The sequence below is a fragment of the Aspergillus bombycis genome, assembly GCF_001792695.1.
Source record: "Aspergillus bombycis strain NRRL26010 chromosome Unknown contig00001, whole genome shotgun sequence".
Classification (NCBI taxonomy): domain Eukaryota; kingdom Fungi; phylum Ascomycota; class Eurotiomycetes; order Eurotiales; family Aspergillaceae; genus Aspergillus; species Aspergillus bombycis.
In genome coordinates, this window is record NW_019170003.1 from 554609 (window position 1) to 571852 (window position 17244).

General features: G+C 45.4%; 6 protein-coding genes across 6 annotated transcripts; 1 reads left to right on the forward strand and 5 right to left on the reverse strand.

Annotated features, from left to right (window-relative positions):
- Window positions 1-1264, reverse strand: ABOM_000205 (zinc-dependent alcohol dehydrogenase family protein; the record flags this gene model as incomplete). The annotated part of the gene is made up of 4 exons (XM_022527335.1): window positions 1-45; window positions 104-547; window positions 645-1034; window positions 1103-1264. 4 exons carry the CDS (start codon window positions 1262-1264, stop codon window positions 1-3), a joined length of 1041 nt encoding a protein of 346 aa, XP_022394915.1.
- An 878-nt stretch (window positions 1265-2142) lies between these two features.
- Window positions 2143-2743, reverse strand: ABOM_000206 (GFA family protein; the record flags this gene model as incomplete). Its single annotated transcript, XM_022527336.1, has 4 exons — window positions 2143-2402; window positions 2456-2519; window positions 2576-2622; window positions 2692-2743. 4 exons carry the CDS (start codon window positions 2741-2743, stop codon window positions 2143-2145), a joined length of 423 nt encoding a protein of 140 aa, XP_022394918.1.
- Window positions 2744-5768: 3025 nt separating this feature from the next.
- ABOM_000207 (uncharacterized protein) lies at window positions 5769-6943 on the forward strand (the record flags this gene model as incomplete). Its single annotated transcript, XM_022527337.1, has 5 exons — window positions 5769-5802; window positions 5868-5938; window positions 5995-6188; window positions 6249-6619; window positions 6678-6943. The coding sequence occupies 5 exons, from the start codon at window positions 5769-5771 to the stop codon at window positions 6941-6943; spliced, it is 936 nt and encodes a 311-aa protein (XP_022394917.1).
- A 2914-nt stretch (window positions 6944-9857) lies between these two features.
- Window positions 9858-12164, reverse strand: ABOM_000208 (dynamin family protein; the record flags this gene model as incomplete). Its single annotated transcript, XM_022527338.1, has 4 exons — window positions 9858-10245; window positions 10302-11092; window positions 11145-11735; window positions 11787-12164. 4 exons carry the CDS (start codon window positions 12162-12164, stop codon window positions 9858-9860), a joined length of 2148 nt encoding a protein of 715 aa, XP_022394914.1.
- Window positions 12165-12666: 502 nt separating this feature from the next.
- ABOM_000209 (putative carboxylesterase) lies at window positions 12667-14478 on the reverse strand (the record flags this gene model as incomplete). Its single annotated transcript, XM_022527339.1, has 6 exons — window positions 12667-13245; window positions 13304-13645; window positions 13713-13894; window positions 13954-14001; window positions 14061-14227; window positions 14294-14478. The coding sequence occupies 6 exons, from the start codon at window positions 14476-14478 to the stop codon at window positions 12667-12669; spliced, it is 1503 nt and encodes a 500-aa protein (XP_022394913.1).
- A 397-nt stretch (window positions 14479-14875) lies between these two features.
- ABOM_000210 (MFS transporter) lies at window positions 14876-16670 on the reverse strand (the record flags this gene model as incomplete). The annotated part of the gene is made up of 5 exons (XM_022527340.1): window positions 14876-16167; window positions 16230-16289; window positions 16355-16412; window positions 16475-16495; window positions 16563-16670. The coding sequence occupies 5 exons, from the start codon at window positions 16668-16670 to the stop codon at window positions 14876-14878; spliced, it is 1539 nt and encodes a 512-aa protein (XP_022394701.1).
- Window positions 16671-17244: the final 574 nt, after the last annotated feature.

Below are 17244 nucleotides of genomic sequence, written 5' to 3' on the forward strand. Positions count from 1 at the left end.
CTAGTTGATCTGCACAACGACCTTTCCAATATGTCTCTGGGCAGCCTGTGTTGTAGCGAATTAGCACTTTAATTTGAGAAAGCATATATCTCTCATTACTTACCAAATATTCAAATGCTTCGTTTCCTTGCTCGAGAGTGAAAGCTTTCTCATCAACCACAGGATGAATGTCGTTTGCCTCAAATGCCAGGACCATATCTTTAAGCATAGCACGGCTGCCCACATAGATACCCCTAACTGTGCAGACATGGCTCAAGGCTTCAAGAAGCCCTGGTTGAGGCTTGTCACTGGCACCTAGGAAGCCAACCAAGTTGATGACTCCATCCATCTTTATACACTTTAAGCTCTGTTCAAGTGTATCTGTGCCACCAATGTCGATGATACAGTCAACTCCCCGTTGATCTGGGGTAAGCTGACGAGCAAGTTCACCCCAATTTGGGCTAGACCGGTAGTTAAGAACATGGTCAGCTCCTAGCTGCTTCAATATCTTAACCTTTTCCTCAGAGGAGGTCGTAGCAATAACCGTTGCACCTGCAGCTTTAGCCAACTACAAGTAGCAACCCTGTTAGCCTTCGTAATAGAAGGATGCCTCCGGACGGTCGGAGTCGAAAGCCAAAAGCATTATAAATAAGCACAAGACATACCTGCAGCCCAAAGACACTAACACCTCCAGTTCCCTGAACCAGCACATATTGCCCTGCCTTAATTGGTCGGAGTCCATATAAAGCATTCCAGCTTGTAAGCGCTGCGCCTGGGAGAGTGCTGCTCTCCAAAGCACTGAGATTCCTTGGAGCTTTGACTAGTCCAGACTCGTCATAAACACCATACTGACGGAGAACACCATCAATTGTACCGCCAACACCAGTTGATGCGGCGTAAGGATCAATATCGCCATACTGATGGCCTTGATTAAAGATGGTCATGACAGTGTCACCTTCTTTAAATTCTCTAACTTCAGGGCCAATTTGGACGACCACACCAGTGCCATCGGAAACAGGTACGATGGGATATTGGTGAGCAAAGGGAAATGTCCCCTATAAACTTATTTAGTTCAGGGACTATTTACCTTAAGGGGCATGTAAAGCTATATAGTTAATCTCACCTTTGCGATAGCACAATCGCGGTAATTAAGAGCAGCCGCTTGGAATTTCACCAAGACCCCACGACCACCAACTTGAGGAAGAGGAACTTCGGCCAATTTCATACCTTTCATTTCCTTGTCTGGGTGTTCGATAACCCATTGCTTCATCGTGGTAGTGGCCATTTTGAGGTAGTAGCGTGGAATTTGGAGTCGCTGATTGACAGGATAATAAACAAATTTAGCAAACGTTTAGAATGTGATTCTCTGGGACTTTTTGGATTGTAGTCCATGAACTTAGGGGAACCTGATTCCATTTTATGTGATACAGACCGCATAGCTAGCACGCTGCTTGACTAATTCGGTTCTAGATTGATAACTCTGATTAGAAATTTGAGTTAACACCGATGTCATGACTCGGCCTTTGCTCTCCCCAATGGCAAACGCCGAATGCTCAGAGCTATTGACGCTTGTCACTAGAAACAACAACGTAAAAAAAAAAAAAAAAGAAAAAAAAAAAAAAAAAAAAAGAGGAGAGAGAAAAGAAAGCGGCAAGCCGTATGAGGTTGGTCATAATACGATGCGCACTTTAATGTTAAGATCAAATGTGTCTCTGTCCTCAAATCTACGTTCGGCACTGCGGGATCGGTTATGCTTTTCGCTACACTCTGCGATAGACTAGAGATCAGTAGATTATCCTTTCTTCACTATTCCATCACCTGGTAGCAGAAAGATATTTTTATTTATGTACGTTGGAGTTCGCATACCTCGGGGTATCAGCTTCTCTAGTTGTTGAAATGGTCTCCTGAACCTCGTACATGGTACGCTATGATTCTATACACAGCAAAGGGGCACAGAGGAAAAATATAAGAAGAGTCTGAGCAATGCTAGTGACTTCTAGGTGGCTAGGTTGCTTCTAATTTGAACAGATAACGCATTGGTAAACGTCAAGTTATGCCAATTCACCGTAGTTCCATCTATTGACATGTAATATGTAGCACTAGCTATTCAGATGATTCCAGTAAATTATACAGCACATCAAAAACTACTACCGCATTTCCAGCTCATGCCTGGATCATGCCTTCGACTTGGCTCGCTCCGTCAATGGGCTTCAAATAGGCCACACGCCGCTTGACAAAAGCTTCAGCATCAATTTTCCCATCTGCAAGCCGTGCCTGCTCTGGATCCAACGACCCGGCTTTGATAGACATCATTTCGGGCAAAGACTCAGGTTGGCCGTAGAGAGAAGATCCACAATCTCCGCAAAAGAATGTATGATATTTATACCCTGAGTCGGCTAAATACTCGCCAGACTTGGGGTTACCTGTGAAAGTTGTATTAGACACCAGAGGCCATAAGAGAATATGTGCTGCATACCGGACAAGACTTTAAAGGCTGATCGAGGAATAATAAAATTTGTAGTGAAGGCAGATCCACTGAACTATATTGGCATTAGGGTTGTACCTAACAGTGGTGGTAAAGAAATTCTATGCATACCTTTTGGCAATTCAGACAGTGGCATACTGCCTTTACAGCAGGCTCGGCTAAAGACAAAGAAAATTAGCAAGTTCTATTGACTGCGTTTTTGAGGTTCGGGTAAGGGAGAGTCCTACTATCAGCCTGATACCTAATTTTACCGCACATGCAGCTTCCAGTGAGAACCATTTTGAGTATGTTGAACAATGAAATAACAATCCAGAGTTGGATCTATTGCTATTGATGTAGCTGCACTCATAGCTAAAGGGTGAGCGTATTTATTAAACGTCCAGGAGAGGGCACGTGGCCAATGACAAATTGGGTGACACCAACACTCATTCACCGAGTAAAGCACGGTTTCTACTCCGGCGACTGAAAGTTGAAGCAAGTGAGCCTTGTCTCGGTATTTGGTCGACCGGTGATTTGTCATTTCCCATAGCTTATCAATCGACTGTCGCATTGCTAGCTATGTATGCACATTGCTTAACAATCAATGAAAGGTTTGACCAGAAAAGAAGCCCTCCAGCACAACTTTTACCACTTACAATTGTCAGACAGAGCATATTGTCTGGCATTCCTTATTTTATCTCATCTAGGTACGAGACCACGCTACATAGATTTCCAATTTAGAGAGCAGGACCTCTATAATCCAGCAAACTACAGGCAATGACTCCGTGCCTGAGAGCGTCAAACCAAGCGCAGCGGAGGAGGACTTCCGAAAATTGCGAAACATGTTCCCGAAGAAAAGCGAGGTGCAACAAGCAATATCCCTGCGCGTCATGCGTTAGGATTGGAGAAAGTACGTTTTCGTTGAAGCCGTCAGCCTCGACTTTTGGTATCCACTCGATAACCTTTTAGGATGCTCCTCCAATAGCGGCCCACGAACAACCCCTAGAGCAATATGGAAGCTGTCAATGCTTGGAAAACGACTAAAAAAATAAGATCTATCTTGAGTGTCACTCTACCTGGTACATGGACAAGTGATGATAAGTTCAGCAAATCCAGACGACATGAATTAGCATCAACTCCTGATGTTCGGTCACCACCAGATACATCAAGAAAGAATCAGATCTGGCTGGAATCAATGGTTTTGAGCCTGGTGCTCTGGGCCATGACTGTAGTAAATGTTGGGACCTCCAAGGACAAGGCTCTGGTGTTCTCTTTACTCGGACTTTACAGGAAAACATTCCAGGTATTTATCTCCAGGATCCTCGGGCGACACCCGCCCCTAAACTATCCGCCATGCAATCGTTATTTAGCGAACCCAAACATTCACTACGGTTTTCACCATCTAGCTTGCCATCAAGAACAGAGGCGATTTTCACTTGCAACATAGCTCTCAACGACGCTCTTATTACCACACGATTTATTCATCAGCCATCATTCTACTCGTTTTTGGACCGAATTTATAACGTACAGTCTGAAAAGTGGACAAGCGATGATTGGGAAACTCTCCCTTTACTATATACACTTTTGGCGTTAGGGAAGTTTTTTGACAACGGTAAAGCATATCAAAGCGATGCAGAAGGACATCTTGATCGGTTGACACAAGGGTTTGTAACCCATTCTGAGTCCTGACAGTCCATCTGTATTAGCTAACACTGCGTAGGTGCTCATAGTTTAACTATGCCCATCGCTTTCTGAACATCTTTAATTGCCGTAGCCTGGGTTGCCTCCAAGCAGTCTGTGCCATGAGCATTTTTCTGCAGTTTGTCTCCTTATTCGACCAAAGTTACTACTATGCAAGGATGGGAATTCGGTGTGCCCTGCGCCTTGGTCTCCATCGGTCATTTGAAGCCGATTGGACCCCAATCGTGAGGGAATCTAGGAAACGGATTTTCTGGGCGTTAAGACATGTGGACCTCTTCTTAAATGTTTTCCTTGGTACGCCGCCTTTGTTACGAGAAGAAGACATCGATCAAGAGTATCCTCTGCAGGTGGATGATGAATATATGAGCCAAAATGAGATCAACCCCATGCCTAGTGGAGTGATTAGCCTTATGGCTTTCATGAACTGTCACACTGAACTTACTCTAATTCTTCTCTCTGTTATCCGAGAGGTTTATCCTACCTATGGCCGAAAGTCCACCCATGGCCACTTTCGGATTGGGCTTGCAGCAGTCCATACCCTTGAGCAAAAATTGCACAACTGGATGATACATTTCAAAACTCTCAGCAATGCTAGGAACTATTCACTTCACACTATAGCCCTGTCCGTCATCCCCTTCACCGGGCCTTTTTGAAAATTTTCTAATATGACACAGTGCTCAAACAATCCTTCAAATATCTTTCTTCCACGCACAGATGCTACTTTATCGACCATTTCTGCATTACTTGAATGTGATATCATATTCTCAGGGTACAAGCGAACATGGTTTCATGTGTGCTCAAGCCTGCCTCAAGGCCTCACGCGAGATTGTCCAGACGGTCTCTCAGACTCCACAGCTCAGTTCTCATTGGTTCCCGATGTATAGTACGTCTTTCGCTGTCTTGAACCTAATATTTATTGCTCGATTAAGCAGCAACATGAATATGAAGCATTTAGCGGTCCATAATACCTTAAGAGGGCGAGATGCCTTAATGGAGTATGCTCCGACTAATCTTGCTGCTATGAGAGCTGTCCAGGCTTTGAACGTGTGTTACCCTGTCCGGCAGCACTTTCAGGATGAAGATTAACATCAAATTAGGAATATATGGAACAGACCCCACAAATGATCTGGGCTCGGACAACCTTTCAATGACATTAGCCGAATAATAATTTCTCCAGTTCAATGCGAATGAGTCATCAATTAAACCACACAAAGGCATGACAGACGTAGCATACCACTCTCAAAGCAAGTACTTTAAAATTGTTGCAGGGTCCTGCCAATTACCGACTTCTGAGGAGTAGACCACCTGCTGCAGGAATAGCCTCACTCCACTGTCGATGATAAAATTAAAATTATTAGCAGCCATGTCCGGATTTGCAGTCACCGAACATCCGGTGAAGACCCAGATACCGGGTACTGCAGCTTCCGGGATCTGGCTACGTCGTTAACTCATGTAGATATCTCTCAGAAAATCGTTTATTACTAAGGATTTACTCCTATCGCGTGCGTACTCCCAATTTGAGCCTGGCATGTGTAGGAAAGAGAGTATAAGTAGGCAACGACCCCCTGGATAATTATGGCAACACATTCCAGGTGGTTTGTGATCATATTCTCCTTTCATCACCATGGTTCGCGTTGTTGTAGCTGGAGGCACTGGACGTAAGTCAGGTCCTCATATTAAATGTGATGTTGTACACCGACTGATACTCTCTACCTTATATAAGCTGTCGCCCAGGAGGTGGTTGCTGCGCTGGTCGATTCTGGAAAGCATGAAGTGGTCACCTTCACTCGATCTGTAAGTCTAAGTTTCCTCCCATTGATTTTCTCACTTTGATACTAAGAGGTGTTCAGGATGTCCCTAAGCATGCACGGCCTAGTGTTAAGTTCGTAGTTGTTGACTACGACAATAAAACCAACCTGGCAAAAAATTTGGAAGCCGTGCATTCTGTGCTTTGCTTTATATCTAGCTTCGATGTGCAGATAAGATTAATCGATGCCTGCATTGAAGCTGGGGTGAAACGATTTGCACCAAACGAATGGGCTGCGTGAGCCATGTAAATTGTCATTCGCTTCTTGTGAATAAAGAAACACTAACAGTTCTATAGGCGAAGCAACAGCGGAATTTTTACGTTCAAAGAAAAAGACCGCGTCTATGAGTATCTGCAAGAAGTCAACAGAAAGAATAAGCGTCTGGAATATTGCCTCTTCCAGCCAGGTAACTTTATGAATTATCTCAGCTCTCCCATTCCGTCGACAACTTATACTCCAATCTTCACCAACCAGTGGGGCATCAATAATCGTCGCGCTATCATACCTGCCGGAGAAGACTATCGAGTTACTTTGACCACTGTACAGGACATGGCCAAGGTTGTTACTGAAGCTCTTGGGTACCAAGACACTTGGCCAGAGATTGGAGGAATTACTGGCTCATTTATTTCCAACTCTGAGCTTATTAAGCTCGTGGAGTCCATCCGAGGTCAGTCATATATCGCTGGTGGGCAAAGTTCCTCTTTAGCCGTTAACACTTGTACCAGGTCCTTTTAAAACTGAAACTGTATCGCGGGAGAACCTTGAGGCTGGGAGATTGAAAACATCATGGATCCCAATGCTCCCTAGGCATCCCGATATGCAAGTGGACTCGAACTGGGGAATATTTTCTGAATATGTTATTGCTGAGCTTATCCTTGGAGGTCTTAAAGGGGCATGGGAGGTCTCGAATGAGTGGAATCAGCTTCTTCCTCATCTGAAACTAACACCTGTAGGCGGGTTTCTATCTAAAGTTTGGAAAGATGAACCGTGATATCTTCTCGTCTCGTCACTTTGATTTCAACTTCCTTTATTGCGGAATCTTTTTTATTTTTATTTTAAATATATATTGGGCGCCATCGTTGCAAAATGCAGCTCGCTGAATGGGGCGAGTTATGACAGCGAAGCATAGCATCAATTTATAACCATGTAGGCTTCATATATGATGACTGAATATTGTACAGTATTACCCTAGAGCCAATCTGTAGAGAATTCTTGGCGTTTCGTAAATGTTAACTTTCAGAGAGCTTACGCTCGCCGAGTCGACCCCTCTGCAATTTCTCGTTGCACCTCAGATATTTTAGCATCAATCCTCTCTTGGTATTTAGTATCCACACTTAGGCCCGCTCTACAGGTTCTATCTTCGGCCATGGCTATCTGACGTTCGCTAGCAGCCAGCCATGCGCATTCGCCGAGTGCGGATACTCTCGGCGTTTGGTTGTGCAGCGAAGCCCGAACTTTGTAGCATACCATATCATATGAGAGGGAAAAACATATGCCCGCGCTTCTCCTTTCGCTCTAAACCTGAAGCTATGAATTTGTCTTTCCATCTGTTAAAACATCATGCCTACCAGATTATGCTTCTGTGGGGGTGAAGTATGAGTTCTCCGAGGAAGTAGCACAGAAGGTGATGAGACTCCATTCGCTATATTCTTATATCATAAATATTGATATCTAACTTGGAATACGTCATCTGCCACTGTTTAAGCTGCCGTAAAATCACCAGCTCTACCTACACTACCAATTTTGCTATTCCCGAGTCCAATTTTTCGTTACTCTCTGGGTCGCTCCGTGACTGCACCAAACAACATGAAAGTGGGATGGAGCTCACTGTCTTTTTCTGTGGAGACTGTGGGTCGGCGATATACAAAAAGGCCACTCGAGACATCTTTGACGGCCGGATCATTCTGCTGGTGGGCACTATCGATGAGGGGCAAGGAATAGAGAAGGCCACCCCCGAGAGGGAGTTTTACGTGAGACATCGTGGGAGTTGGTTAGAGCCCGTAAAGGGGGCGGCGCAGGATCAAGAGTTTCCCTAATAGCTTCCAAACACAACTTACAAGGTGATACAAAGAGAAGTATATGTTGCTCTGAGGTTTCAAGGTGCTTTAAGAGGGCTCTGAAGTTTACAACAGGAAAGACACTTCCGGAATCATGGCAGATCGTCCGAGAAATTACCCGGCACAAATCATGATTCCCGGAAGCCCTGAACGTTTGTATTCAATCCATACCAAGGCTTTCCATTCTCGCTCAATCCATCGATAATAAAACCGTGATGTTGATGATGCTGGATCTTGTTTTGTACCTTTATTTGATGTAGCAGAGTAGCTCCCTTAATAACTAAATTTCCTAGGTCTTTATAAAACTCTCTATTGCATGACAACTTAGCATAATCGATTGGATAGGCAGGAGAGTCTAGCCCAGGTGCGATCAAAACTTCATTTCCCTCGATGCACCAACTATAAATATACTACCTCGAATTCTCCAAGCTGTGAGCCTATTCGAAACGTGTTTTAGACAATTCTGTTTGGCGGAGTTTCAAGAGAGAAGATGGGCTGTTTGATATATATCCCATTTACAATCCCTTCTCTGACTAGCCCTTCGAAAATGTGTAAAACATATATTACCGAATGAGAATAAACTTCTCAATATATATTGAGACCTTAATTTCATAGAGATTGCTTACTTACACTGCTTACTGTTTAACAAAATAGGTATTCTAGCGACTTTGGTTTTCACAGTAAAACGGAAGCATGGTGACTTCGCGGCTGCCTCTCGCTAGGGAAAGACTGCTATGTACTGTATATCAGTATGGTATGCTGTTTCGCATATCGAGTGAATCTAGTGTATTCCCTGAAACGTTTGAAGATGTGGATTCAGGTTTTTGTTCTTCTGCCTGGCCTGAGTCCAAATGGCTGATTTTCCTCCGTTCAAAAACCTCAAGGTTTACCCTTGACATCTGAACAGGAATACACTGGCAGATACTAAGTGCCGATGCTATGGGACTTTTTTTTTTCTTTTTTTAAAAAAGGAAAACAGAAAAAGCGGATAGCAGTGAGGGCGATGGCCCGATGCGCATGTTCTGCACTTCTCTTGATACTATTCTTCCTGCGGGGTGCGAGTTTTACTCCGAAGTCATATTGACAAGCTGAATTCATGGATTCATTCGAGTGTTACTGCTGGGGTCTATCATGTAGGCCCACTTAAGAGGCGTAAGTGAGAAGTATCTTTTGTATTAGACCAGGTCGAACAGCGTTTACAGTCAAGCTCATTTTTGCTTGGGCCAAACATTACAGAGATAGCCTTGCGTTTATACCCTTCTATAGCACATTTGATGCGATCTACTGTACTGTATTTCGATGCAATCCGAAAACGATACGCTCTGACTAGGCTAAAAGTAACCCTATCTCTGTCAGTTACTACTGTTACATAGCTTACTTCACGTGGTCTATAAGATGTGCAAGGACAAAAGCCTACCGAGTATACCATAGAGACGACATAACCCTAACCTGTTAGTTGATGGTTTTTCACTCTGCCTTCTGTGGTCAAATACTGAACCAAAAATTCATCAATTGGCCGGATGGTGTAGTTGGTTATCACGTATCGTTAACACCGATAAGGTCCTGGGATCGAGCCCCAGTCTGGTCATTGCTTTTTGCTTTTTTGAACTCCCAACGCTCTTTAGGATAGGATACGTGAGAGCTGCCCTTCCCCTACCTTTTTGCTGTCGCACAATGCTCAGGGTAATGCATGGGTACTTTACTTATGAATTACTAACTGCAATGTTTGCTCCATATTCAAATCCATTCTTGAATTGACTCTACACGAATGCCAGCTGTCTCGCTTTCCCTAGTTCCAGAAACTCCAACCTCAGTTCGCTTCGCTGTACTCCCAAGCACCATTTGTCCTTAGAACAGTATCTTCCTACCCTCTTCAAGTTCCCTGATCGCCTTATTCAAGTTCATTCGCTGCCGTACAGTGAATGCATCCTCGCCCGCTATGTCCTTGAGTTCATCATTAGACAATCCGTTGACAAAAGAGGATGAGAAAAGCTTGGTTGGGGTCTCCGGTCCGGTGACGAGATGATAATCTGCTGCTTGCATGCAAACGTTGTCTACAAACCGTTTCCGAGCTACCGTATAGTAAGATTCGAGGATATCATGGACATCCTGAACCGTGTATTCAGAGTTGCTCATGTGGTTTAGCACAGTAAGGTCTTCTAGTCGAACAACCTCTCCTCCGTAGCTATCGTTGATGACTTTACTTTCAAGCTTAGAACGCAGGCGTTCTTGGCGGCTAAAACCTGTTAGTAGATGCATTCCTTTACCTGAATCTTGTTCGAACCAACATACCAGCTTTGGAGATTTTCATTGAAATAGTGATTGAGCGTCTTGGGCGCTTGGTTACGTTCCACATGGAGCAAGAAGTCCACCTGTGCCAGGGCACGTTGGTACTTGTCCAAGAGATTGTCTATCATGATCGAACGAAGGTTGTTGAATACGCGTTTGTCCACACAAATAGTCTCCAGTACCTTAACAATAAATCCATGGACCATTGTAATCACATCGCTGATATACCCCTTAGCAAAGTTAGCCCATTTGGCTGATTGCTTTTTCATGATGGTAGGAAGTAACGACGCGTTGAACGTGCCAATCTCGAACCCACGAGATGATTGGTATAGCTGCTTTAGCCACTCGTAGATATCACTGTCAGAGGGCAAAGCTTCGTAGGTCGGTTCTGTAACGACATCATCGAGTTCTAATATGCTATCTGATTTTCGAGTTTGGACTTCGTTCTGATCTCCAGATTCATCTGCAGGCACTGCTGTAGCATACGCATCAAAGGTATCAGGGTTCTTTTTGCCACTTGTCTTGAAATTGTATTCGTGACCATATCGATCGAGGTCTTCTGCGAAAACTGTGTCTCGGTTGACAACCATAGTGGCAAGCCGAAGGTCCATATGGTCGTCGAAGATATCGTTCTCGCCGTAGCTCGTACTCAGCGCTTGGGAAGTGATTTCCTGGAATTTGCTCATAATGTCTAACAGAAAGCCTGCTTGCTGCTCTGGCGTCCCCCTCTCGTTGCCAAGGGCCTTTAAGGAGGTCCTGGCTTCCTTCAACCTTTTGTTGATTTCTGTCCGAACCTAGGGATGAGTTAGTAGATATCCTTTAGTTGAGAAAACAAGGAAGATCTACCGAAGGAAATGCGCGTCGTGCATTCTCAGTAACGGTTTCTTGGAGACGGGATTTCAAAGATTTGATGCCAAACTTATCTTTAGCAATTGTATTCCAAGGTGCCTTCCGACTGAAGGCCTCTTCTGCCTCATCACGGTCCGTGTCTCTGTCCATTAGCTCCTGTTGGTTCAAGTTGCGGACTATTATCCAACCATGCCGAAGAAATAACTTGTTCCCCGATACAAGATCCACAACTTTGTCTTCAGCACCCCTATCCACCAAGTCTGGCTTTGTGAGAACTCCAATGGTCCTTTCTCCTTCTGCGTCATACTCGCGGGCCATCTCGATGATTTCCTGAGTAGCAATATCAACGTTGGCAGGAACGACAGTAAGCATGATAGACCGAGGGTTCTTCATGTAGCCTTCTACCATCTCTCTGACCACGGCAATATCAGACTTTGAAGTTAGCCCTGGAGTAGTATTTTTGAAAATTCCAGGCACGTCGATCACACTCAAGTGGTCCTCTTCCGGCCCGCAGATCTCCAAGCGAAGGACATCTTTAGAGAATGTCGACAGAGCCGAGTTTCCACCAACTCCCATCATTTCATGGACCTTTATAGAGTTAGCTTAAAGCTTAGGATAAGATCAAGACTGCGAGCTTACTTCCTGCATGACTTTGGAGAAGAGATTAGGCTCTAAGCCGCCGATACTCTCAGTGCGCCATGCTCTGAGTCTAGCAGTACGGTCGGCATCTGAATCGGCTGCTGGGATGATAGAGGCACTGACTTTGCGAGTAGACAAGTCTCTATCTCTACGAAAAATAATCTGGGTCGCAAATCGAGTACAAAGTCCACTATCGCGTGGAAAGGGCAGCTGGGTAAGGCCTTCAAGGACCGAGGACTTTCCACTGGACTGATCGCCCACAACAACTAGCTGTGGGAGAGCAATGTACTCACCCACGTTGCAGGCAAACAGCTTGTCGATCTTGTCCAGGAGTGCCGGGTCGGCTAGCATCGAGTTTTCGGAAGTCTCTTTCTTCATGATGAATGACTTGAGAGCAGTCTGTAAAATGTATGCTTTATTTGAAAGTATGCAAGCAGAGGGCTGAACGACAGAAAAATCTTAACTGAAACAGGAACTGAGAAGATAAAAAAAAGACTGAGTTGTTAATTAGAGGTTGGGCTGAAGCATCAATTTATGTCTACTGGGAAGCTCAAACAAAGGCAGTGCAAACAGGCGGCCTCAAAATGATTGGCAATGGAAGGAGGTGAATGAATACCTTAGCGGCTATTGATTGGCGCAAGTTGCCTGCGCAACAAACAGAATACAAATAGCACAAGGCTGCGAAGGATTCTGTCTACCATCAAATGAAAATATTTTCGCTGGTAGGCGCCTACATACATCTCTAGACCCCGGCCCTATCATTCCACTAAAAGGTTCTATACCAACAGCCAAGACGTCATTGGTAGTCTAAGAAAGCGATGATGCATTCCCTACATTTCCGACTGCGTATCAAAGCCCCCATTGTTGATTCTTTGTTCTCTCAATTTAAGAGACTAATCTTTCCTGCCGTTAAGGCAGTAGCGATAGGCATATACGTACCCATTCCAGCCTCTTTTAGCGCCTTGAGATGATTTACTCGTCTCCGACCCGCAAACTGCGCCTCCGATATTTCTTTGCAATCCCCAAGTGGTCCGAAGGCGAACCTTTGCTCTGAAGACCAAGGGTTACCGCCGCTAACAAATTGGATCCAACGTTTTCTTGTCTCCTGGCCCACCATTTCCGCAGTCGGATTGAAGGACAAATCAACCCCCGCGAACAGATAGAGAAGATCAACAGCATGATGAGCACGACTGGAGGCTTGCCATGGGTTGGCTTGGTCAAACACATACCTATACACTCTCTTGTTGGCCGCTGTAAGCTTTTTAGAAATAACCTCAACAGGGAGTGTATAGCGAATGTCATTAACAAAATCTAAGGCACCCAGCTTACAGGCTGTAGGGCGGTCGGCGACCACTTGGTACAGCTTTCGCAGTTTTGTGCCCCATTCCATGTCTTGTTCAAAGGCAGCGGTAATCGTCTCCCCATCTAGTGTTTCCACCCCATTCCTCCAGATAACGGACTAGATATGGTCAGAGAGGTGCTTCCAATGACTGGAATGGCATGGCTATCAAACAAACCTCATATTCTGTATCACCTATCATAAGCTCGTCGACCTGTTCCGGCTTGGTCTCCCAGTTCTCAAGCTCTGGCTCCTCCTGGATCCACATCGTGTTCACATTGCACTCTTTCAGTGCCTGTATGAGAGCAGAGACGGAGGCCTCACGAAGGGAAGACTGCCCAAGTCCCTTCACCTTCGTTTGTAAGACCTGGATAAGTCCATTGCCTCGCTCCACGGGCAACGGAGATGAGAGATAAAGAGACCCAGATGCTAAAACTGCCCTCTTTACAGGTGGTCCAGTGATCAGATGTGCATGAACATAAACAGCACCCGCACTTTCACCGGAGAGAGTGATATGGCCCTAGTAGCGGTTAAGAACTTAATATGAGACCGACCATGAATGATATCTGCAACGACCTGACACATACCGGATTGCCCCCAAAAGCGGCGATGTTCTTCCGCACCCAATCAATCCCCAATCTCTGGTCCTTCAGTGCAAGATTCCTCTCTTTTCCATCCCCGAAGCTGAAGATATTAAGTCGATAATTGATGGAAACAACAATGATAGGCTGCTTGGCCTCAATAGAATCAGCCACAATCTTGGCCGGATCTGTGACCAAGTCAATAAATGGATACTTAATGAGCATCACAGCTCAGAGGCCTACTGACCACAGATCTTGGATGCTCCTGAGCAGAAGGTGACGACTTGGGAACCACCTGGGTGATAGTCAGCCGTGTGTGTTCTAGCCTTGAGGTCAATGCCGTCAAGTATGTACCGTGAATCCAGATCAAAACGGGGAGCCCCGAATTAGCTGACAAAGGCGGACATGCGATGTCCAGATTAAGACATTCGAATTCATCCTCAGGCTCATCCGGAATCTCAAAATCTTCTGGAATCCGCAACAAGTGGCGCACATCTACAGCCGCCTGAGGGCATCTCGGTCTGAACCATGCATTAACACGTCACCGAGAAACCCAACTCTTCGATGACAACGGAAAGAGCACATACCCGTACTGAGTAGCATCAATAGATGCTCCGTTGAAGTTATCTACAGGTTCGGCACGCTCAAATCTGGCGGCAACATTGGCGTATTTAATTCCGCGGAATTGGTGGATAACCGTTTCCCCAATCTTGCGCGCAGTACCCTTGAATTCTGCGTTTAGGGTTTGATGGGAAACTTGCGGTGCGCTCATCTTTCGTGACGGCTGAAGACGACGATAGTAATAGCGTATCCAGGAAAAGATTGATAATGATGCCAATGAGCTTCTAATATGATCCGACCCCCCACCCTTTGTATTTTCCTCAGTCCCGGCTGATAGTGTCCAAAGTATTGCCGATGGCCATCATCTTAGCATGTGGGGCTGTTGCGGGGAGTTCCACCGCTGCGAGTTGGCCTGTGGAGGATCCTTCGTGCTCGGCTGCTGAGGACGGATGAGAATGCTTTTATGTCGCTGATGGGATCTCAATAAGAATGTGCACGCGAATTAGAATAGGGCATAGTTGTATTAACTGAAGCGGAGAGCTTTTATCTAAAGTATGTACTGTTCTGCGATTCTGTATCCTCCTATATACACGGCCAGCCGTCGCAAATCACGCAGCAGACCGAGGTTCCACATTCTTCTGGTTCTTGAAAAGGAATCCACCCAAGAACAACAGCACTGGGACGGCCGACACGCCCGTCAGTACTGCAAGGGCCCACGACATCGTCGCCCAACCGGCACTTTCTCGAATATAGCCCGCAAAAAACGGCCCGACTATACTGCCCGCGGCAAAGGCGGCATTCAAAATCCCATATGAAAGAGCCATGGCGCCCCCTTTACCAAATATATTGGGATTCTTTTCTTCTTTCTCTTGCACAATATATGAGGCTTCTACCAGAATGGGGGGCATGAGGCAAGCCAGACAGGCCCCAAGAAGGGCTAGCAGGGCGCAGAGCAGTACTTTCTGTCTCATTGAGTCTTCCGTGACAAATCGAAAACAGACAATGACTGGGACGGTTGCGAAAAGTGCGCCTGCTGCAAGGTAGCGCCGTACACCCGGAAATTTGTCGTTAATATATCCCACTATGGGGTCTATGAGGTGCGGAACAGATAGAGGAACAAAGATCAATCCCTGGCCCGTCTGCCCCCAATGAAAAGTGTCTTGCACATAGAGGGGAAGCACACTGTCAAGAGAGGTCAGGGCGACCGAAAGGATAAAGTATGCCCATATAGTGACCATCATGCGGTGCGATGCTAGTAAAGTGAGTATGGCCTTCGCTGGATGGGGCTCGGTGGTTGCTGAGTGATTGGAATTATCCAGGCGTTGGTCACCCGATTTCTCCATAGATTGTGAGCCTTCTGACAATGCAGGTGTTACAGCCTGCGGGTTCCCATCTCTATTATGATCGCTTTTGCTTGTAGCGGGGCCAGAGGATTCTGTGGCGTCTTGCGAGGCAGCTTCGTTATCCAATTTCTCTCCTTGGGGAGATACTTCTGTGGGAGGGAGCCATTTTGCGGCATACTTCTTCTCAATCATAATAATCCGGAACAAGATGTCTAAGCCGATCAACGCGAAAGCCAATCCAAAGACAGCATAATACCCTCCATGTTCGTAAATAACACCGCCAAGGAGGGGACCCCCCATTATTCCAAGGGTCATTCCCATGCCAATATAGCCCAACGCTTGCCCAAGCTCTTCTTTGTCAACAGTATCGACTAGAAGTGCGCATCCTACTGTCCAGACGACTGCCGCTGATGCTCCCTGGAATAGGCGGCCAGCAATCCAGAGACCAAGATGGGTACCGACACAAAGCAGCGCTGTAGCGGCACCCAAGGCAATCAAGCCGATCAATAGAGGCCACCATCTTGACTCAATTCGATCAGCTATGTATCCAGCAATGGCTGGAATTCGACATGCTTATCAGAATGATATTTCATGGTGATGGAGCCAGGACAGTACATACGTGAGAATGCCAGCAGAGCTGCTCCGTAAAGCGCCAGCAAGATAGATGTCCAGCTCTGTTCTACATTGCGGAGCAATTGTTAATCAGTATTGAACATATGTTAAAAAGTAGGCAAATTAACATACCGTTGTCTTCCGATAGACCCACTCTCTCATGTAGAGCAGTTGGGGTCACAGGAACTATCTATGAATTATGTCAGAGATCCTAAGATATCCAAAGTCATACAAAATGACCATATCACATACTAGTCCATAGAGTAATATGTCCTACCAACGTGTTTATTAGCATATTCCGTCTGAGCATTTGCTGATATAGCATGCTTGATCTTCGTACCGTGAAAACTGCAAACACCACCACAAAGATGATGAAGAACTTCGATGATCTCCACTCCAGGAACACCGGTGGTTCGGATGTTCCGTCACCAGACGGCCATAGGCGCATTTTCCTACCACGTCGTTTATACCGTAAAGCAGATTTGATTCTGATTTCTATGACGTCATACAATAATCGAAGTAAAATTATAACGGGGGCGTCTGAGATAATTAAGCAGGGAATTACTCCATAAAGAAGGCCAAGAATCTGATAAGAAATTGCCTCAGTGTTTTTTTCAAAAGGAAAGGTCAAGGGAAAGGCATTTCAAAATATTCCTTCGGCCTCGGGATCCGCGGGCCCCGTTAGAAAAGCCGGCTATTAGTAGTAGCGTACGAACTATGTTAATTAATCTTTACAAGCTGCACGAAGATACTCTGTGAACGCTTCAAATTTTCGGCTATTACTCACCAAGCACACACCAGATACTTCAGCTACTGGTACAAGGATAACTACGAAAGGGACGGGTGGTGTGACTGGGGAAGAGAGAAACTATAGTTATCGTCAGGCGAGGATTTATATCTATTAATAGTCGCATTTATGCCCCTGGTCAATTTAGTCATCACCCGTGAAGCCAAGAATTTCTTAAGGTTTATCTTATCTTTCATCTATGATTAGAGAGCCATCGTGTAGCGACGACCAATGT